Source organism: Thermobia domestica, chromosome 6 (assembly GCF_964235325.1).
Source record: "Thermobia domestica chromosome 6, izTheDome1.hap1.1, whole genome shotgun sequence".
Taxonomy (NCBI): Eukaryota; Metazoa; Arthropoda; class Insecta; order Zygentoma; family Lepismatidae; genus Thermobia; species Thermobia domestica.
In genome coordinates this window covers 147,077,684-147,102,214 of record NC_137459.1, presented here as the reverse complement: position 1 = coordinate 147,102,214, position 24,531 = coordinate 147,077,684, and the positions used below count along the sequence as shown (strand labels likewise).

Here is a 24,531-nt window from a genome sequence, read left to right as displayed (position 1 = left end):
AATACATTTATTTTTAGTTAGATGTTTTCCTTGAATACTGAAAATAAGTTTAATTAATCATAAAAGAGAGAGGAAGACATATATAATAGTAATGCGTCATTTGTAGTTTCGTGGATAGTGCAATAAACTTATAAACTTGAATGTCCCCTGAGGGGACATTCGGTCTTAATATATTGAAAAAAATCTTCCAGAGTTGTGTGTTGTGAGTAGACGAGCTGTTTCTCATCTATTTATCTATTTTATAGAATAGTATATTATTATATTATTTTTGTTCAAACAACTAATTACTGAAAGAGACTTGGAGAAGTAATTGAAATGAAAAGTAAGGTTCTAAATACAAAAAACCGTGCAAAAATATTTTTTTTCCCGATAGTTGTTAAATTATTTTGAATATTCCCATCAACAGCTAAAGATTAGGATCTACTGTATTTGCCGAAAAGTTATAGGTGTGTTTTCATTAAGGATGAGGGTCTACTATACGAACTGAAGTTAATGAAAGAGCACATTAATTCCAACATTATGTCTATCAGATAATGTAATATTCAAAGAAGACAGTATTAGAAAAAGAAGACTGAGATTCATCCCCTTCTAGCAGCTCCAGAATATGAAGAAATATCACCAGTTCCTACTAACCTGCCACCAGAAGATTATTTCAGAATATATATATCCCTTAAGAGATCCGGGGTTTTTGGGCTATTTTTTAGACTTTCAGTCAAGCAGCTACTGAATCGTCACTATTTATCCTAGGATCATGGTTCATACTTCATTCTCTTCAGAATAGAGCTGGCTTTCAAAGGATACCACTTGCATGCTCATAACTTATACCAGGGGTAGGGAAAATGATGTCAAAGGGAAAATTTCGGAGGGATTTTTTTCTCGCACTTTGGGTCCCCCTGGAGCAACCCTGTGTGAACGTAGTCATCTAAAAAAAAATCTGATAAATAGTACTTGGCATACTGAATGTGTGTGCCAAATTTAAAGTTTCTATCTTGAATACCAAGGGCGGGAGAAATTTTATCAGGAATTTCCACCATGCCCCAAATTACCGTAAAACACCATGATCTCAGGTAAAAAATTTCCTGAGACATCCCTAATTACCCTAGGGTCACGTTTCGCCCATCATTCTCTTCAAAATAGAACTGCCTTTCAGGCGGTATGACTCACGTGTCTCCATCATTTATCTAAGGCGGGAAAATGAGGAAAACCGGGATTTTTTGGGTCTAAATATCCTTTTTTTCAAATTTTAGCCCCCCCGGACCCCCCTGTTTTAACGCAGAGATCTGAAAAAAAATCTGGTAAATACTACTCGGTGGGCTGAATGTTTATGCACAATTCCAATTTTACAGGTGCAAAAGTAAGCCCGCCAAAAAAAATATACCGGCAATGTCCCATATTCCTGTATACAGAGGGAAATTTTTAAACATTCCCTGAGACATCCCTAATTACCCTAGGGTCATGTTTTGCCCATCATTCTCTTCAGAATAGAACTGCCTTTCAGGCGGTACAATTCACTTGTCCCCATTATGTATCTAAGGCGGGGAAATCCCGTGAAAGGGATTTTTTGGTAAAAATTTCCCTTTTTCAACGTTTAGCCCCTCTGTACCCCCCTGTTTTAACGCAGAAATCTGAAAAAAAATGGTAAATACTACTCGGTGGACTGAATGTTTGTGCACAATTTCAATCTTCTAGGTGCAAAAATAAGCCAGCACAAAAATAGTACCGAAAATGTCCAAAATTCCCCTATACAGAAGTATATTTTGATAAAAATTCCCTGACACTTCCCTAATTACCCTAGGGCCATCTGTCGTACATCATTCTCTTCAGAATAGAACTGCCTTTCAGGCGGTACCATTCACTTGTCTCCATCATGTATCTAAGGCGGGAAAATGAGGAAAAACGGGATATTTGGGTAAAAATATACCTTTTGTCAACTTTTTGACCCTCTGGATCCCCCCCTGTTTTAACGCAGAAATCTGAAGAAAAATATGGTAAATACTACTCGGTGGACTGCATGTTTGTGCAAAATTTCAATCTTCTACGTGCAAAAATAAGCCCGCCAAAAATACTTTACATAAACCCCCCAAAAAAGTATTACACGAAAATATAAATTTTAGACTTCTCACGTCATCACCTCCTATGTCTCGACACAAGAAGGTGTGAAACCGTCCGTAATGTCTTCTACAATGCCTCTGGATTTGAAAAAAAAAAAAAAAAAAAAACGGACGAAAAAGCTCAAATAGGAGAGTTATAACGCAATGTACCATGAAACACCCCGTATGGTACAAATTGTACCATAAGATCCCCAAAGGGATATATATATCCATGAAACCATATTTGAAGCAATTTGCCTCAATACAAATCAGAGAAACATATCTGACACTGGAAAGCTACTAAATTGTACAATGCAAGAAGTGAAAACCTTTTTGCCATTAGTATTATTATTTCCTACCTGAAATATTCGAGTATTCGAATGTATGAAGAAATGAAATCAAGGATTCCTGTTGTTGCTGACAACATGCAAATGAATAGGTATTTCATACTCACAAGGGAAGCTCACGAAGTGGCTTTGGTAAGATCCGAGCGAGACAATTGTGTTTGCAATTGATGTAATATAACTAGGCGAATTCCAAAGTTATACGTACCGCCGGGCAGAATAAAGTGAGTTACAACATGTTTTGTAATGTAAAAGCTACAAAGCTGACAGAATAGTTTAAACGGAGTCATTTGTTCGGAAACGGTTGGGTAAATAGAAAGCTCAGCCAACACGTATCCCATCATCTTCAAGGACACACTTTTGGGATAAAAATAGTTTGCCCCAGGGTCCCCCGCAGGATCTCAGACGGGGTACAACTCAAAATTTTCAAATGGCAAGGGGGGTTAAGTAGCACATCATTTGAAAGCTGTTGTAAAATTAAAGAAATAGAGAAAGTCTCGACTCTCTACAACAACCCTGTGCAAAATGGCGGCGGGTTAAAATGTAAACAAAAACATAACTGAAAAGTCCATGGCCACCAATATAAATTGGAAACTGTGAGACAAATGTGAAAACAGGAAACAAAGTGTGACATTATTTTCAAAGTACAACGATTTAAGTTAAAACGTCTTGTCCCAGGCCCCCACAGGGTCCCAGGTGGGGTCCAAATAAAAAGTTTTAAATGGCAAGAGGAGTTAAGTAGTACATTGTTTGAATGCTCTTGTTAAATGACAGTAGATGGAGTGAGTTTCAACTTTCTACGACAACTCTGTGCAAAATGGCGGTGGGATAAAAGGTAAACAAAATCTTAGTTGAAAATCTATGGCCACCTTGAATCCAAGATGGCCGCTTAAAACCTATGTCATTCATTACACCACATATCTAAATCTCTATTTTCCTCTATTATATATTTAGAAACAGTAGGAAGACTAAAAAACAATTGAATTTCGATTCACTTCAACTATTATTTCATTCCGTAACAACATGTTTTGTTCCTAACGCACGTTCGTCACGGCTCTCCCGATATCATTTACGTGACTATAACGGATATGCGATTAACACACAACTCTGACTTCCTACTCATACTGCTAAACAAAAGTTAGCAGTATACTGCTAAACAAACAATACCTTCGGGTATTTTTCTAATTTTGTAATACGTAGCTCATACATAAAGGACATGCTGCACCCATGCGCGCCGACTACGTGGGTGCTCCGGCACCCACACAAATAATATTGTGGTTGCACCGCACCCACAAAACTTTTAGTTTGGAGCCGGCTTTGAACCCGTTTCTCTTACGTTTGTCAGCTGTGTTACCGACTGAGCTAGAGTAGCCCTAACTTTTCCTTATAGTACCAGTATATTTTACTTTATCCCAGCACAGCCCTTATGACTGTCTTTATAAAAGATTTTTACTAAAAATAAATAAATCAAGTATCAAGACTTCCCTGAAAACATATAGGCTAGCACGTCCCGCCATTGATATGCACCCACATAAATTTTGGAATGTCGGCACCGTTGGCTGCACCAGTTATGTTGGGGGCTCTGTTGTAACGTATTCGTGATGATTACATTTGTATGCATTCGTTGGTTTGATCTCAATATTTCAAGCAATACCAAATTTACAAAAAAAAAAAAAAAAAAAAAAAAAAAAAAAAATTCATTTACAACGTTGGCGTGCAGCACCAAACCACGTGGAAGTCATTTCAGTACATCCAGCTGCTTCAAACTTTGTTGGTTTGGTCACAATATTCCAAGAAATAACATATTTATATACTAACTTATTTTTCAAGCTGGCAGCCATATTGGGTTACAGATGATACTCTTTGATATTTTATGAATATCTGCTATTAACCATAAACGTAAATATCACATTTTGCTTCTCCAACACCAAAGGTTTGAGCTGAACATGAGTTCGATACATAATGCGGCATTTTGAACTCAAGATGTCGCGTTTTTGAACATTTCGCATCTGTTTGTCACCTACTAATCAACATTAATGCCAAATTTGGTTTTCCTAGCTTCAGCAGTTTGGTATGTCTATCCTTTCGATATAGGTTTTAAGCGGCCATCTTGGATTCAAAGTGATGATAGATTTTCAATTAAGCCTTTGACCCGCCGCCAGTTTGCACAGTGTTGTCGTAGAAAGTCAAGACTTGCTCCATCTTGTTTCATTTAACAAGAACTTTCAAACAATGTACTACTTAACCCCTCTTGCTATTTGAAACGTTTTAGTTGGACCCCATTTGGGATCCTGCGGGGCCCTGGGACAAGACATTTCAACTTAAATCTTTGCACTTTAAAAATAATGCCATACTTTCTTTCCTGTTTTGTCTCACCGTTTCCGATTTATAGGAGTGGCCATGGACTTTTCAGTCAAGTTTTTGTTTACATTTTGACCCGCCGTCATTTTGCACAGGGTTGTCGTAGAGAGTCGAGACTTGCTCCATATTCTTTAATTTAACAAGGGCGTTCAAACGATGTACTACTTACCCCCTTTCAATTTGAAACCTTTGAGTTGTATCCCGTCTGAGATCCTGCGGGAGACCCTGAGGCAAACTTTTTTACCCCAAAAAGTTTGTCCTTGAAGATGATGGGATACGTATTGGCTGAGCTTTCTATTTACCCAACCGTTTCCGAACAAATGACCGTTCAAACTATTCCGTCAGCTTTGTAGCTTTTACATTACAAAACATGTAACTCACTTTATTCTGCACGGTGGTACGTATAACTTTGGAATTCGTCTAGTTATAACATATCAAATGCAAACACAATTGTCTCGTTCGGAGCCATTGCGTGACTCACTTGTCAGAGAACAGTTGAAATTACGTAATGACAAAAAACTTTCAGAGAAAGAGAAATGTATAGTTTTTTTGGGGGAGTGGAGGAGATACAACCATTAATTGAGTGAGTAAAGAATGGATGCCGTCTCAATCCCAGGCCATCAAACTTTTGGATCGACGAAGAAATGATTCCTTTTGGGGGCAAAGGAATCGAATTGAGATCACCAATAAGTACAAAGCGACCTTCTTGTGCATATACATATGTGTGTATTTTTGGTTCCTAAGTTGCCAAACTTTACACTTCAATGTAATAATTAATAAATTTGTTCCTTAATCTTTAAAAAATATATAATAAAAACGTAAAGAAAAATTAGCTATTTATCTTCTAAGACACACGTAATAAAACAAATGAAATCTCAGTGTAACGTCTGACTGCTATGCCGCTAAAGGTTGAGGGAAACAAGTGATAATGAAAAGTGATGAAAAAGTGGTGGAATGAGAAAGTGGAAAGAAACAAGAGAATCCAGAATATCTACGACCTAATGTTGTCCACTACGAACTCGCTTGTCGAGGGGTAGAATCAAGTACTCTTGGAACAGGAAGTAAGAACACTATCGTTGAACTACCATACCACAGACGTAAAGAAGCAAAATTATAAATATTTATGTACCAAGAACCCCGTTTCAATACAATGAATTGAAATAAAATGGAAAAATTGTAAAGAAGTCGTAAGGTAATGTTCGTATACAATAAGACCTGATGTCCCCTGAAGGGGTCATTGGTTTACTTATATCCCATTGTAAGCACAAACATTTTGGGGCTATTTTACAATCATTTAGGATCTATGTTACATATATGTAAAGGAAAATTAGTAATCAGAGCCAAAGAAAAAAAAATTCCCAGGACTGAGGAGGTTAATGAAAGTTGTTTTAAGTAATCGCAGCATTCACACAGTTTAGGCACAAAGAACCAAAAATTGTCATCAGTAATAAGTTAATATAGACTACTTCTATTGATTAGATTTCGTCTGTTTCAATCCTTTAGTTTCGGAGAGCTAGAAGAATCTCAAGGAATAACATGGATAGAGCTCGATTTTGGTAAAACATCGTATTTACATAGGATATCCAAGAAAAAAAAAACTGTCAACATTATGTTTACTACTGTTATCAAACTGAGTAAAGTGAAGTGAGGATACTAAATACACATCAAATGGCGGTTAAACCTTTTGTTGCCTTTAAAATAGTTGAGGCAATTAATAACTAGAAATCATTAATCAATACATATTGATGAGCACAATGACTCTCATTTTGAGCTGTAATTGAAAATGATTAATGCAGAGGGAGTCATGTTTTATATCATAACATGCTAGAAACATTTTTAAAAATCGGAAACCCATCGCTATAGTTAGTTGAAATAATGTATTATGCTTAGAGATAATACGATACAAAATTGATGGGAAAAGCAGCTTGTGTAAACATTGACACAAGTTATATTCGTGTTTCAAATATTCAACGAAATGGAAAACAGAACTTCTTCGTGGCTAAGCAGTTAGCGTGCTCGCCTTTGGAGTGGGAGACCCGGGTTCGATTTTCGGCGGGAGCTCATGTGGTTTGGATTCCACGTTAATTAGTAGGTCTACGTCTCATATACAATTCTGCTAAAAGGGACGTTAAACTCAAACTCAACTCAACGAAGTGGAAAACAAAGTACTTATTGATGCTCTTTCGAGTGAAGGGTGCGATCGTTATGGCTATCATATGATTATATTTAAGAGAAAATAAATGTATCGGAAGAATTTCTCGTTTGAAAATTGGTAATGTTTATATCGATATGTTAGCTGGAGTACGCATTCATTGCCCTGAAGTATATTAGATTAATGAAAAATGTTTGAAACATAAACAATGTTCTGACCTCTAGCTCGGGAACATGATTGACACGAGTTTAAATAAAATGGACGTTCGGAAATTACCCATGCCAAAGTTGACTTTCAATCCAGTTGTTAGCAAAGAGCACTTTTTGCTAGTGCTGTCGTATCACAAATTCGTGCAAGAGTAATATATTTGTATTTTGTGTATTAAAAGTCTACTATGCACTCAACTTTGTGCTCTCATGTCGCAAGATTCGGATTAAATACTTGTAACTTATATAGTAATAGTTACTTTTTCATAATTACCCCATTCCTTCGGACTGGGACTTCCAAAATTGATGCAACTGGGTAAAATATTAGTATTCTGTACCAAAAGTTATCATATATCAAATTTTGTATCTTTGTAATTTGGATGTATCCGTAAATGAAACAATTCTGAGAGAGCTTATTAGGTATGAGTGCGATGTATTATTACGAGAGAAATATTACCTTTACTTCAGTAATCCTTTATCTTCACTTTATCTACATTCTAACTTACCATGCTGCAGGAATAGCAATTCGTCGGCGGCAATTCAAAACCTGCTATGTGCATTTTGCAGGAGATGCGAAAAACAGTATCCTGGTTAGATTTTTCGCTTTATAAAAGTGATGTTATAAGTAATATTTGATGCTGCACGTAACTGGTACCTTCTCAAGTTACTTGAAAAGGTATCAAGTTACGTGCAGCATCAAATATTACTTATAACATCACTTTTATAAAGCCAAAAAGCTAACCAGGATACTGTTTTTCGCTTCTCCTGCAAAATGCACATAGCAGGTTTTGAATTGCCGCTGACGAATTGGCTTTGTATCGTAATAAAATGTAATGAAACCGACAAAAGAACTGCGTATGAAAGACAAAATTTAACACTATTTCCATTATGTGTTACATGAATTAGCGTACTAAATTGATCTTTTATTATGCAATAGCTGTATCGAAGAGACCAGCAGAAGATACAGAATTTATTTGTGGAAACTGTAGACATTTTAAACATTGATGCCCTGTACTTTAGAAGAGAGCGAAAAAAATGTCTAAGTTTAAAGTTTACAACACGTTACTCCTCTCAATATATATATATATATAATCAAAAAATGAAAAGAAAAATGTAAGATAAATTCTTAAAAGTTAAAAGGTAATTCATGCTGTGTTTAATGAATATCGGATCTAATTACACTTTTCAACAAATTTTCAACTTCGGAACTTTTTTCTCTTTCCTAAAAAAGAATGACTGATTCCTATAGAACTTTTTACACTGATTAGAGTGATGCAAATGGAATTTCTGTTTCAGCCTCCAATTCTGAGAAATAGCCGATTAAAGTTTTAATATATAATATGATTAATTTGCTAGATTAAACAATACAGAGTTCGTAAAGTCTGTCTAAATTTTGAAGGAGACGTATGAAATTTAGAGAACAGCTTTCAGGTACAAATTCCTACTAATGCCTGACTGTGGGTGCCTCAAGGGGGCATTTGCCCCCTGGATTGTCATTTAGAAAAACTCATTTTATGCAATTGCATCTACAGTTTGAACGATTTGGTGACAAAATTGCCTACTTTTCAAAGACCTAAATATAAATATTAACTTAAAATGCACGTAGAATATGTATTGATACAGAATTAGTAAAACGCTACATACAGAAGTGAAATAAAATAAGAATCTTGTACTGTTCACAAAATGTTCTTATCGGCGTTACCTTTTGTACGCACTTTCATGTGTTCTGTTACTAAAACGAATACGAAAACTTTCTTGCTTCAGAAACTGACAAACGTTCATATCGGCATTTCCTTTTGTGCTCACCCTCATGTTCTCTTTGCACGAGCCAACAATAGTCAGCTAACATAGAGACTTCTTCACATTTCCCCGAGAATCTTTCTTCATGCGCACGAGTTGTTTGATGACATTTTTCACCGTGATCTGATACTGCACCTAAATTTTCCGGATGATTGTAGAGAAAATGGAGCTTCAAAGACACGTTGCAACCCATTTCTTGAAAACTAAATATCAGTTTTTCAGTAATTTGGGCGTATTATTCAGATTTTCTGTCCCCCCATAAATAAAAAACAAATGACCACATTCTTCAGCGCAACTCGCGCTCTTCTCGCGTTTTCGCTCAGGGTTTCATCGAATTGTGGATCTTTCATCACTTTTTTAATTTCTAGTCCAACGAATGTCCCTCCCTAAGGTTTGCATCCATGATGCGGGGAAATAGTGCCCTCAGGTAACGGAAGCCACCACCCTCTTTATCTAGAGCCTTCAAAATCTTCATTAATCCTAACTTTATGTGTAATGGCTGTAAGTACACATTCTGTAGTTCGACAAGAGGTTCGTAACTAACACTTTTCTGTCCGGGAGTCAAAAACGTCCTTGCGATCCATTGTTTTACGTCATAGTGTTGATCTTTTGCCCTGCTGTCCCATCCACACACACACACACACACACACAAAAAAAAAACAGCAATATTGCACATACTCCGATTGCATCCCCAAAAGCAGGCCAAAAACTTTAAAATCACCACAAATGTGTCATGAATGTTCCGTGTACTCAAGTTTTTCAAGTAAAGCTTCGTATTTTCGTATGTTTCTTACATACCTGCAGCATAAACAACCGGAATAGCAAGGTGGCTATTTCCATTGTGTAACAACACGGCTTTCAGACTGAATTTGGAAGAATCAATGAATAACCACGAATCATTCATATCGTAATCATCGTTCAATGCAGACATGAGTCAGAAAACATCTTTACAGAACACCAAACATTCGTGAGAGTCTAAAAGCTTCACTAGATCACACCCCCGAAAGCGATACGTAGTTACCTTTGTGTTCTTCTGTAAGAGGTTCCAATCTTTAATCTCAATGAACTCGTCGAATTCGTGCTTCCAGTTTTATGAGAGTGTTACAGTACTGACCAGAACTGATCGTAGTACCCTTAGCAGGAATTCCGTATGCATTATATCATGAACGTCTCAGGAGACTGTCAGCATGACTTTCAATGCTGATGTCACAGCCACAGCATTAGTTGGTGCATTATACTTTATTAAGACATGCTAAACTGCCCTTTTTGTATAAGAATTAAGGTTCATTACTTATAAGAATTTATGCATGAAACTTTATTTTTCGTAGCTACGTAATAAGAGTTGTTACACCTTGTTTTAGTTACTCTTGTTGTTTTGGTGATAGTATTGATTACAAACAGCACAAATCAATTACCTGAAAATTGAGATAAAAATTGAGAGCACTTTATCTGCTAATTTCATCCTATGCATTTTCAGACGTTTCAGCTGTTTCGAGATGGAGAACTTCAAGGAGGTGATTTTATCCTTCCAATAAGACACGAGTTACTGTCTCTTACTAAGAGATATTACACACAAAATCCAGATGTTCATACAGATTCAAGAGAAGATAATAGGTCTACTTTCACGGTGACACTGAAAGCTGTCTCTTCAGTTTATTCACAGGTATGTATAAATATAAGAATGTATGGGTAACTTGTAACAAAAGCTTCGTTCGTGGTATAAGATGAAACTTGTGAAAGAGCAGATGCAGTGGATGAATAAAATGTTCGGACGCAGTACGGAAAGGCTTTGAAAATCTTCTTTAAGTGTAAGACAATCTGAGAAAATATCATTTAGAAAATAGTTTTATTTATTTTTAGCTTTTTTGCCTTACACACTTTACCTCTCTCATCTAACAATAAGCCTGCTACCAGCCATTACTTATTCTACAGACAAAAGAACGAAACCACATGTGCTACATAAAAAAAAAAAATAGAAAGACAATGTTGAAATTTCAATTTAGGTTATCAAAATAATGAAAATCTCCGTTGTCTTTACTCAACAAAGTGGCCATCCCAGGGCCCTATTCTGTCGTTTCCGCAAATGGTATACGAACAAAATCTCACGGCCGAAACCTGGCAGACCAAATTCCCATGAGACGAAATCTCGCGTGGCGAAAGCCTCACCGCCGGAAACCTCGCGTGGTCATAACCTCACAGCCCAAGATCTCACCATAACAACACACATAAGAGATTCTGGGGTGGTAATAATAATAATAATAATAATAATAATAATAATAATAATAATAATAATAATAAAAACTAGAAGAAGAAGAAGAAGAAGGAAAATATTTTATTAAAACAACGCCAGAAATATTTATTTTAGATATTAGAAACATAAAAAAAAAGACAAGTTGAAAGTAAATGGATATACAACCGTAGGAATTCCTAATTAGAAAAAAAAATATCCATTGAATCCACTTCAGTTAAGCTATTTGTTGAGAGTGAGCTGCGAAGATTTTTTTTAAAGGAAGTGTTATGTATTACAGGGGAGTATCATAAGTATTTACACCTAAACAGTAGGTACGTGTATAAGCCGCGATCTACAATAAGTACAAGGTTAAACTGCTCCAAGAGGTAATGTGGCAAGCATGCAGTGGATGACATGGAGGCCACCACTCCGTCAGTATCTTCAGTCAGCTTTTAGTGGCAGTGATGATGAGTGCTCAACAATGTCTGATACTGTATGTGTTCAAACTAGAACTTAACGCTGCAGCAGCAATCCAAAACATTTGTGATGCAAAAGGGGAAGGCATAGTAAACTATAGGACAGCAACTCCTTGGATCCTGAAATTTCTTGCAGATCGAAGATGTAACAAAATTTATATATAAAAGAGAATTCTGATCTGGGCCAATGAGCATAGCGTAATAATCACTCAAATGCCCACTACACAATCGTTGATTAATACTCTCAGGCGTTGTTTTACTAATTCCAATAAAAGTAAAATGAGAAGGTGGGAAGAATCTTAGTACAATATTTTACTTCACTTACGTTGTTTAAATTTTGTGTTAAATCAAAGACTTCCATATAAGTAAAGAATACGAATTATTTCCTATATCTAATATTTCTCAAACTATATAAGTAACCTGGGGTTATATTCGGCAGGCAGAAATGACAATTTATGAATTTAAAGGAATCCTCTTTATAATGAAGAATCTTCTTAAATGAATAAAAAACAATATACAATAATTTCCAATAATAATATCGAAAAAACATAAATAGGGAATATTATGGAAAACTAAACTGTATTTCAGCTGTTCTTCCTACGTTAGGTCTTTTGATTTCAAAGTGAACTGACAACTTACAAGGATTTGCTTCCTATGTAGAATACGCTCAATATTTTGACAAAATTATAATTTAGAATTTCTTTTATTGATAAAATGAAATACAATATTACAAAGGAAATCAAAAACTTACATAATATAAAGTATAGATTAATTTATGAACAGCAACTCTTCGTTATATATATATGACTCCACAATTCAGCCTAGGTGCTTATTAAAATAGTATAGCAGGTAATCGAAGTGGGAGATAACTAACCCTGCTTAGCTTGTAGATTGTTGAATATAATCAAGTTGAAGAAACAATTCCAAATAATTTACTAATTTATAAATTTTCACTCGATCACCCACACGAACAGTCCATTCGTGGAAAATTCTATACTACCAACAGAACGTGAAAATGGTAATATGTATGATCACTCAATTAAAGAAATAATTTCCACAGAATGACTACTATAATGTAATTTTATACACCCTCTTATTCATTGGATTGCACTATTAAGCCGAGAATCACTGCCACAGCTATACTCCTTTGATATCTAACATAAGTTTTTGGTACACTAATATATATATATATATATATATATATATATATATATATATATATATATATATATATATATGAATCGTATCAGACCTCTTCTGAAGGGTGTTGCCGTTACCAATTACACACTTATTATGCCAGTATCTACTCCAGCGCGCTTTCTCTTTCCAGCTATATTTCGGCATTCCACCACCCAAAACAAGTGACGCTCTCAGTAATATAATCATGTATAGCGTGCTGGTCTTCCGATAATATCGAAATACGTAAATAATACATTTATATGAAGTAGGTGAAATAGATCCCACTCCACATAAATTGTTTTTAATATTATTTATTAAATTACCATATACTCGATTAACGAGAAATCGTTACAAAGATCAGCCAAGGTTCAGTCGCCCCATTGTTCAGATTTTGAGGTCATACGATACCGTTGAACAAAATCCATTAATTAGCACTTGATTATTGTCAAAGCAACTGGATATGTTCCAGCCCACTGTAGCTTTCATCTTCACGCACTCGGGAAAACCATCAGGAGGTGCCGTATTGTGCCACATGAGTTGACCCAAGCTTAGGACCAGAGTAGAGTGTATGTGTCGCGACAACAGCTGCAATATCTGCGTGATGTGTGTTTCTCGAAATGCATTGTGACATGGTACAAAAAGTGGCCATTGGTAGGAAATTCGAAGGTGCAAGAAGAGTGGTTAAGCAAAGGGCAATTTCCAGAACGTGAAATAGGACCGTTTCGAGCATAAAGTCATGTTCTGTATGTGGTGAAACTACGATAAAGCAACTTACTTCGGCTCGTTCCTAACGATTTTACAATTTATGAAGACCTTTATTACAAACAATTTGATTGGATATATGATGCGCTACGCCAAAAATATCCTGCGTTGATGAACTTAAAGCGCGCCATGTTTTAACAGCAACATGCAAAATAACACTAGGCTCGAAAATCTTTTAAAAAAATCAGGAACTTTATGGCATCAAACTGAAGCCACACTTGACATATAGTCCTGACCTGGCCCATTTGAATTACTGTTTTGATCCACAATGCACTTCCTGAAATCGTGATGTTTCATCAACCAGCAGGACGTGGAAGCATTAGTAACTGACTTCTTTGCCTCAAAGGACAAGAAGTAGTATCAACCTGGAATCGAGAAATTGGCAGAAAGGTTGTTACAGATAGTTTAACACGAGAGGGTATATTTTGAATGTTAACCTGTTTTTACTGTGCTTTAATAAGTACAGGTATCTTGTGTACCAGAATATTGAAAAACTTATGATCCATCCTTGTAATATATACAGGGGAGCAACTGCTAAACTATCTTACTTTTTCTTCTTTTTAAATTAATTACACATATTATTATGTTCTTTGTCTTGTCCCTTATTTATAATAACTACTAGCCGAAATATTCACTCTTTGTACGGGAAGGATAAGGTTTATACAATATATCATATTTGAAAGTAAAGAAGGGGATCACGGTGGCTTACCTCTGGTGCGCGGGGTTTCTGGTTCGATCCAAGTCAAGTAAGTTTGTAGTAGACATCGTGCCAGTGGGTTTCTCGGGGGTACTTCCGTTTCCTTTCACATTTTCATACCACCAATTCTTTCATTATCATTCACTTGCCTAAATCATCTGTCACCCTTAGCTTAACAGGTATAATCGTGGGATGTTAAAATGAATATTTTTTTTTGAAAGTAAATAAATTGAAGAAATGAAGAAGTAATGAAGAGCAACGCCTTTGGCTTTACCCTTTCGTTTCCTGGACCAGCCGCATGTGCCTTATTGCCTAAACTTGGACTCAAATGTCATCAGACTGTCATCAATGAGCGTAGCGATTCCGAAAACTATGGACTGAACACTAATATTAGTTATTTTGGATATTCTATTTTTCACACAACCCCCAAACCCCCATGACAATGGGGGCTAATGTTGGACTTAAATGGTGTCAAGAGTGTTACTATTCATCCCAGCTACCCCAAAACTATGAATTTGACACTAATATAGGTTATTTGGACATGTTATTTTCACTCCTCCCAACCGCCATGACGGGGGGGGGGGGGGGTAAATTTAGACTTAAATGCTGTTGGAAATGTTACCATTTACCTCAGCTGCCTCGAAAATCTTGAATTTGACAGTAATATCTGGTGTCCTCGTTATTTATCGTCTCCTCTTATGCATACATTTTGAACCCTTGTAATTCCCCCCCTCCCTCCTTGTCTAAATTCGAAAAATGAGCTCCATAGGCGATTTGGTCTTGTGAATATGTATTTGTGCAAAAAATTTTGTGACTCTAGATCACTCCTTTCTATACAAAAAGCTGATGACGGATAGACAGACACACCCATACCCACACACATAATTTTATTTTTATTAAATATTATTTTCGAAGCGTATGTTTGAAATTATCTTCCGCCTTATTACAATGTAATTACAATGAAACCTCAGAATAACAGACATCGATGGGACATGATTATTTGTTCGTAAGTGATAGATGTCCGTCACAGAAAAGTTATGTAACTTTGGATTACTCACAGCTCATGTGGTAATTATGCAGTTTACAGTAAATACATAGAAAAGTAGCCTATGTATATTTAATCCTAGGATTTCAATAGCTAAAATGTGTAATCAGGATAATTTGCATAACCTCAGTTAATTGGTTCCGCGCTATGCAAAATTGTGTTGTTCGAGGTTTCCTCACGAATAGGTTTTTGGATGTTGCAAAGTTCACTAGTCTAACACCATTGTCATACTTTCCTTATGTAGACTTTCGTTCCCTATAATTGGTTAGATCGGTTAGATCCTATAACCGACCCCTATAATTAGAAATCCCTTAATAGAATTCTCATATGGTACCGCGGGAGTTGGTCAAATATGCGTTCTACTTCTTCGTAAAAACTATCTTTTATATCGTCATCCTTATCTTCTGTTGGGGCATGTACATTTAAAACAATAATATAACACCACCGACCCTTAAGAGTAATAAAAGAAAGACTTTATCATTAACAAATTCAACCCGCTTAATTGCTGATATTATTCGTTTGTGAACGAACAACTCTGTTCCTAATTGGTGTTTTTTTTTTTATTTCCTTCCCCGTAAAAGAACGTAAAATTTCCGGAATTCACAGTTCCATTTCCTTCCCACATAACTTCCTGAACCCCTACTAGGTTCGCCCTATATTTCTGTAACTTATTCGTTACTGTCTTTAGCGCAACTGTCCTATAAATACTTCTAATATTCCATGTTCCAAATCTCATGTCTATTTTCTTTTCCTGAGGTCGTGCCAAGTTATCAGTCCTGGCCAAAGGCTTCTGTGAGTGTTTCTGAACAAGTTCCCTTTTTTTTTCAGGATGAGGTTGTTAGCCTTGCCCAAACCCCAAGCTGGAGGACCACTCCTTGTTGTCTGTCCGCGGCTGCTTATTCAGTATATTCGTAGCTAACCTCTATATCTAGAGGCCTCCTCCTCGTTCCGCAAGCTGAGGACGCGCCATGCCGCGGTGACAAGAACTCACGTATCTTCATATTGGTTTTTTTGTGCAGGTCTGACATTACCTCTGACCTCTGACATTACTTCAATATCCAAAATCGTTATTTTCCGTAGCATATACCGAAAATAAAGTGAACTCTCCTCTATAGTTTAATGCCTGGCACTTGGTCCCGGGTTCGATTCCCATTGGGAGAGCATTGAACGCATTACGGTGGTAAGGATTCCACCTTAATTGTAGGTCCATATCCTAAATACCTTCAGTGCTAAAAACGGCGTTAAACTTAATCAAACAAACAACGGGAAGTGGAATAAATCTTTCGAAATTTTCTATTGAGAGCGTTCTACACATATTTTACGTAATAACAATATACTGAAGTACAATATATCTTGTTTTGTATTGCTTCCCAACAAATAGACAAATAAATTATTTAATACAACAGTTTTGTATTCTACTGTTTTATATAGTGTCATTTGCAGCAGTGGTAATTTTTCAATTACATTAAACAGGGTTTACCAAATACATAAAAAAATAACTTTTAGAGCGTTTCTGTAATTGATGGAAACTGTATCTTTTTTTTTAAAAAAAAAAGATATGCGTTTAAAAATACTTTATATTTTGCAAAATTAGCTAATGATTTTAAGTATATATATATATATATATTAGAACACCGTCATGGTGACTCAGTGATAGAGTGTCCATTTCTAGTGTGAGATGTCCCTGGTTTGATCCCACACCATGTAAGTTTCTGGTGGACAACAACATGATCATGGGTTTTCTCAGAATCCTATACTTTCTTCCACATTTTTGCCCTATCGGTAATTATTCGGTTTCAGTACAACCTGTTTCTCTTAGCCTAAAATATACAATCATGGACGTAAAACTAAAGATTACATTTTATAAAGATGCGCGAGAAGATTGCTTTCTACCCTATTATTTAATTAAGATATTGATTTCCCTGTACAAGTTCTAGAACAGTTCAGAGGCAGAAGAATTTTGAAGTGGGAAAACTTTCATCTGAATATGTGATATAGCTTATGGTAATTTCCAATGTACGGTTGTGACCATGAATGAGCAAATTGTTGGTTGCAAACACCTATTGCTCAACATAAGTTGACATTATAGTGTTATCTTCGGTATTCCTTTATTTTTTAATTTCTTTATATCTTTGGTATTCCTTTCCGTCACAGAAAAAAAAATGCGTAAATGGGAAGTTTGAAGGAGCAAAAGGTGGAGAGAAATGTGGCAACAGTGTATTCTATAAGATCTGCGCTGCTCATACTTCCTGTTTTCTGGTTTGAATGCAGTGCATTCGTCAGTCCGGAAACAAGCTGTGAGACATGACTCACTCTCTAAGTTTTGAAAATAAACCAGCAATGCAAAACTTAAATCTTTTAGCTATCCATACCCAGTGTTGCTAACTTGGGGGGAAAGTCGGTGAATCGAGTGGATTTAAATTCCAAGATAGCGCCAAAAATTCATTTTTCCTATTGTCGTCTTTTTTTATTATTCTTAAATGACAATTTATTGCTTACAAATATAGCGACTTTTGTGCTACGAACAACTAACGAAGCACAGTTAGTTCGACGTAGTTTTGATGTATGTTTCTTTTCTTTCTTTTTTATGTGTTTTAGATAGCGCAAGCGGCGACAAGTTGTGCAACTTCAATCGCTAGTATTAATATTAATAACTCGATTAGCTATAGAAGTATGCGTTAAAATGAAGTGAATGTTACATTTTATCCTTTACGAATTTTTAATTTTTACGCATTTTTAAAAATCGTGTAAAGTTCTTGATAATGTTAGCTTCGCCTGAATTATGATGGCTCGGATTTTTAGCGAATTTCATCCAAAATTGGAGTGACTCCATCTCTCGCTTAGCGACTTTTTGTTTCAACATTTTGGCAACACTGTCCATCCGTTTAACTCCTGACATGTCGCTGCACGGATTGGTTCTCTGTGTAGGATGTAGCACAGTATTTCCTACAACGCTCTGACTAGCGTCGTTAGCCCATAGTCTAACCTTGAGATCGTATGTTTTAAGAGCGCCTTATGTTGAAAACTGCTGTAAAAGAAATTTGATGAAAAACCTGAAGAAGCTCCTTCCTCGATGTTTGCTCTGAAATTTCTGGGAGTTTTCAAGAATTTTTCCTACTGTTAAGACTCAAAATATAGATTATAATTGTTCAGGAAACGCGAAAGTGAGCAACTTATATTCAGTATAAAATAAAGTCACAGAAAATATTTGTTTTACCCTCTCTCTCTCTCTCTATATATATATATATATATACTGCATATATCTGTCCATTCAAAATTTGACTCACCCAACCCTTGTTCCCCCATCAAAATGTCCTAGCGCCACCATTCGACAGTAATCCATTAATCTAAATTGCACATGGACATTTAACACAAATAAAAGAAAATATATCTGTACACATTTCTCTAAAAATAATTAAATTCATCATTCTAGTTGGAGCTAGAATAACCGATCTTCTACCATTCAACCGGAACTTGTGCGCCTGTCCATCTTCTTGTTTGTTGCACGATAATTTAAGTAATATTTTATGTGATTTGAATGAAATTTAAAGCCTTTTCTTCTCTGGCCCAGTGACTAGCAGGAACGCCTCTGGTGCAGGGTGCCCCGGATTCGATTCCCGGTGCAAGAGCCTTAAAATTAGAACACACATTAGGATGATTTGAAATCTACTTTAAATTCTAGGCACGTCTCATATAGCCTCAGTGCTGAAAGCAGCCTAAACTACAATCCAACCAACCAATTCGGTGAAACCTAATATGTGCTTTACTCCAATTTAGGGAATAAGCCAATAGTTTGAAGTTGAAATCTTTTAAGAATAAGGGATGAAAGAGGTTATAAATCACACATGTTGCAATTTCGCACTACACATTGGTAGGGTTGGCTTTAAATTGAAGTATACGGAAGATTCAAATAATGTGTTGTATACGAAAAAATATAATACACTTCAATAGACAGTAAAGAGGATCACGCTCTAGAAGTTTCAATTTCGTCCGTTATATGTTAACCACTGGAGGATGTTTGCTGCCATCTAACGGCGAGATGTGTAACTTCTATTACCTTTGTTTCAATAGTAGAAAATTGGATACATAAATAGATACATAAATAGAAGTTAAACCCACCATTACGCATGAAGATGTTAAGGGATTGGCCATTTTAACAAACTTGTTCGAGATAATTGCTGTAGGTAACTATTGCAACTTGGATAAGCACGAAATTCAAAGCTTTGCTTTCATTCAAATGTTATCGTCTGAAGAATATACTAACATTAGAATCTTGTAAGACCTATTAGTGTGATCCTAATAAACTATTTTGTATAGTGAGATGATAAACTATTTTCTACTATAATCTATGTAAAAATCATTCGATTTTTATACTTTAAGCTGTAATTTTCTTTAAAAATTTAAGATCATCTCATTATTTGTGGTTGAAACTGATTAAAAATAAGCGGATAAAAGTCGCAAAGTTCCCCCAGCTTCAAAGTGATGATAGAATAACATATGAAATTAATTTTCTCCCAAAATTCAAACTTATTCAATTTGGATGCTATATGGTGCTTATTTTATTTGAGACTTTAACACAATCGCTGCTTGAGATCTAAATCGGCCACATATGGTTGTGAAGTTTAATTTTTTGTGCTCTCACACGCATTGGCGTCTCTGGCACGTAAAATTTGGGGGGACATCAAAGGAAATGATCTAACTGCTAGTGGGTATCTAAATAAATTAAATTAAAATAAAATATTGAATATTTCGTATTTCAAAATATTGGGGGGACGCGTCCCCCCGTTCCCCCCGCCTGAGACGCCCATGCTCACACGGGGAATCGAACGCAGGACTGCATGTACAAAGACACACATGCTAGCCACGAAATAAACGAGAAGTGCTTAAATAAACGTGTACCATTTAAGGATAAATGCTTATTTAGGATTGAGATTAGTCAAAAGAAAGACTTCGACATCTTATGGAATTTTGTGAACTATTATTTTCCTTCAAAAACTCTCATTTTCATGAAACATTGCATGTATTTTTCAAATTTCCGAAATAGGGCCTGATGCTCTCCTTAGACATCACTGAAGGTAAAAGGGAAAATTTGCCTTGAACTTTAAGTTCATGTTTTGAGGTAACTGCTGCATTTCCTTGGAACTTCAAAAAATTACTGTTTTATATTTGAATGGAAATTGGTGAAGGGTGAGCCGTAGATTTTTTTTTTTAAAAAAAGAAAGGAAATTTTGCTTGCTTCTACAATCGACATTATAACTAATAAAAGTGAAATATACTATGAGCCAGAAGTAAAAGGAAACATGGGATTGTCGAAAATAATGGAGAGACAATATAAATGCATATTCGAGAAAAAATGAATTAAAGAGATTGTTGTATATTCGCATCATTACCAGAGATTGGGCTGTTGACAGATTCGTGTTATGTGGACGAATATGCTCCGAAAATAAATCTGTGACATCAACTTTAGAGACCGGGGAGCGCGGTAGCTCATTGGTAGAGCGCTCACCTCCGGTGCTTGGAGTCCCTGGTTCGATCCCAGCTTGCGCCGTGTGGACTTTGTGGTGAATAAACACCGTGCTCGTGGGTTTTCTCAGGGTTCTCTCGTTTCCTCCCACTATCTTCATTCCGCCATTTCATTCATTTCTCATAAGCACCGTCTCCTTTAGCCTAACCGGCATAACTGTGGGACGTAAAACTCAAAGATTTCATTTCATTTTTCAACTTTAGAGAATTGAGTTAACTTTCAGAAATATGTTATGATAAAATCAGTTCCTGCCGAAGATCTATCATTATGAAAAAAAATAATTAAAATAAAATAAAAACAAATGAAAATAAAAAGCATTTCCTTTATACATTTCTACGAGATAACGCAAACATTATAAAACAACTTCCTACTTCAGAAGTGAGCTAAATACATATACAACAATATGAAGTTTTCAGTAACTAACTGACTGATTGATCAATGCCTTGGCCAAACCGCTTAAGCCAGAAACTTGAAAATGGACTACACATAGGGTTTGTGACGTAAGATCCCACTAAAGTGGACGGGGAACGGGGAAGAGGTTGGTAATTATTATCTTTACATTTCCATATTTCGGAATCTCTGAAGATTAGACATGGATTTTTTTTTATATGGACTTCCCATTTAAAATAATTTGAACGTGTTTTGACGTTTGTTGATATTCGACCTAGAAGGAAAGAAAATGGAATGAGATGGTAAAAAGGGTGGTAGTTACAATTATTATAATAAGGTGTCCATATATGTTAATGTCTCAAAGTTAGAGACATGAGATTCCGAATTTTGACTTTTAATTTCAAATAATTAAGCCTGAGTTTCACCATTTTTTATAATTGCTCTAGAAAGAAAGGGGAAAGACAGGAAGAAGAAAAGGATGGGGTTACAATTGTTATAATTGAATTTTCATATCTTGAAATTCCTTCAGGTTCGAAATATGAAATTTGGTACTGAGATTTCTTATTTAAAATGATTTAAAACGTGTTTTAGTATTTTAAAAAATATTTTCCTTGTAAGGGAAGAAGGAAGGCGAAAAAAGAGTGAGTGTTGCAATTGTTTAAATAAGATGGCCATATGTGGAAATCCAATAAGGTTAGAGACATGAAATATCGTATTTAGATTTTTGATTCAAAATAATTAAAGTGTGTTTCACCGATATATATATATATATATATATATATATATATATATATATATATATATATATATATATATATATATATATATATATATATATATTTCCCCTACAAGGAAAGAAAAACAGCAAGAAAGGGAAAAAGTCGAGGTTGTAATTGTTAAAATAAGATAGCCATATCTGGAAATACCTTAAGAAGTTGCACACTCCTTAAGAGTAGAAACATGTTAATTAAAGAAATGTTTTAGCGATTTTTGATGGTTCTTTTACGAGGGAACAAAAAAGATGTAGGGCGCAATTGTTATAATAAGATGGTGATATCCCTATACAGTCTAAGATTAGAGACATGAGAAGTTCAAGGGTCTAAGAGTGAAGTCTCCAGCTAGGCAAATAGTATATATAATTTCCTGTGTACATAAGTTTGCATATATAATGAAAGGTCTATCATCGTAATAAAAAAAAGGAAAACACCAACCTGTCTATCCCTATTTGCGTGATAATACAGTATAGTAAACGGATTTTTAATTTTATAAAATTAGTTATGTATCTCCGTGGAAGATATCTGTTATGACATTTTAATATTAGTGTTTTAAGAAGTTCAAAAGTAGTAATTGTTGAAAGAAAGTAACAGCAACTACGGAATCTGTATATAAATGAATTTTGCGATTAAAGAGCTGTTGAACGCATTAGGGTGGTTCGGATTTCATCTCGCTTGTAGATTCGCATTTCTTATAGCTTTGGTGTTGAAAAGAAAATATTAAACTTCAAAAAAGGAAGAAACAACATTTACATAATTGCTATTTTTACACAAATCTTTACATAATAATAATATGGATTGAATGGACCTGGACTAATTAATTTAGAATTCATGTTCCAATAATCATAACCCACCCTAAAAATATCACTACAATGTTATTTTTATACAAACTATCAAACAATAATAATGAGAATGTGAAAAAGCGGGAGAACCTTGATATAATTCACGGTCATTAGAACTCACGCGACCGGGGATCAAAGCAGACACCTCTATCACCGGAGGTAAGCACTCTACCACTGAACCATCATGCTCAATAGTTCTTCCTGCAAAAGTACGAAGAGAAATATTAATATTATTCATTGAATCCCATTTTGAAGAATCTTAAAAAGTGAGATTCTAGTGATACAAGTTCCAAGAATCCGTAAGTCTGTTCTATTGAAATTCTGAAATTTAAAATTTCCGAATTTTCCTAGTTGCATAATTTCATTGCTAGATATTCCAAATTCTAACGTTCCCCGAGTCTTAAATTTGAACTGAGTTTCTAGAGTCCGGAATTTTAAAATGTCAATATTTTGTAGTTTCGTCCTTCGGAGATTTAAGATTTCCGAATCGAATACACCAAAATTACGAGGTTCTTATTTTTTGAAATTCCGGATCGAAATTTATATATCCCCAAATTTCGGATTTCTAGTGTACCGATATTCCGTAATTTTAAGTTTGGGTGAGGAAGAGACATATCAATTTCTATTCCGATTTCATTTTCATTCCTTAGTATTGAGCAATTTCGAAACAGTCTCATTTGAGTTTTAATGTTAACTGTTTTCGAGAGCGAAACCGAACATTTATTGTCGTATATCCATGATGGAATGTATTGTTCTACAGAAATTTTATATCATATGTTTGAACCACGTGTTTACAGAAAAAAATTACGATGATTATTTTTTTCTTTCAGGATAAACACATTGCCAAATTCTTCTATTTTTGTTCATGTTTAGAAGATGGGTCTTTTCCAGCTGAGCTTACGCAGATTGATGTGGAGACACGATTAAAAATAAGGTAACACCACTTTAAAATGCTTCAGATACATAAAGGTCATGTCAATCAAGTTAACATGTAAAAACAAATTTCGCATCACGACATGAGAAATATGTTCATCTCAACATCGTTTGACCCCTTAACTTACCATTCATGTTTTATAATTTTGGTAAACATTAAACTATTTTTTATTGATAAAATTTTAATGGTCGTTGTCAATGGATGCTGTTGCTGTTGTTATTTTCAAGGCTATATGCAACAATTCCACTTGTAGTGCTTTAAAATTACGTAATATATATATATATAAATTTTGTACTATGCAAAATATCAACGAGAGATTATTGTTTGACAGATTCTGTGATACCGTCAGGTTAACTGTGTTACCAATCCAACATAAAGTTTTTTTTTCCAAATGGCAGTACATTAGTTTATTAAAAAATTAAGTCTACAAGTTAAACAGAAAGCTTATAATATTATATTAGTATTACAACGTAAGGACGTTACAGTATCACAAACATCAAAATGTTGGAGGAAATTATAGTAATAACGCAAGTGAGAGAACGAGGCAACATTCAAGGCAATTTAATGTCTAATATTATAATCGTTGTATGATGGATTTCGAATGAGTACGAACTAAGTTACAAAGGATTGAGAATTTTCCTTTTCCCTTTACTTCTATAACTGCTTACATAAGTACCTTCCAATCATATAGGTGCTTTCAACAGATATAAGGATCATCATGACACT

The 24,531-nt window shown here is 35.2% G+C and overlaps 1 protein-coding gene across 1 annotated transcript in view; it reads left to right on the top strand.

The window, feature by feature from the left end:
- Positions 1 to 24,531, top strand: part of LOC145688251 (dedicator of cytokinesis protein 7-like) — a 256,560-nt gene that overhangs the window by 121,547 nt on the left and 110,482 nt on the right. Inside the window, exons 14-15 of the mRNA XM_081762205.1 lie at positions 10,431 to 10,616; positions 23,702 to 23,805. Coding sequence (XP_081618331.1) covers positions 10,431 to 10,616; positions 23,702 to 23,805 — 290 coding nt within the window. The remainder of the gene's footprint in view (positions 1 to 10,430; positions 10,617 to 23,701; positions 23,806 to 24,531) is intronic.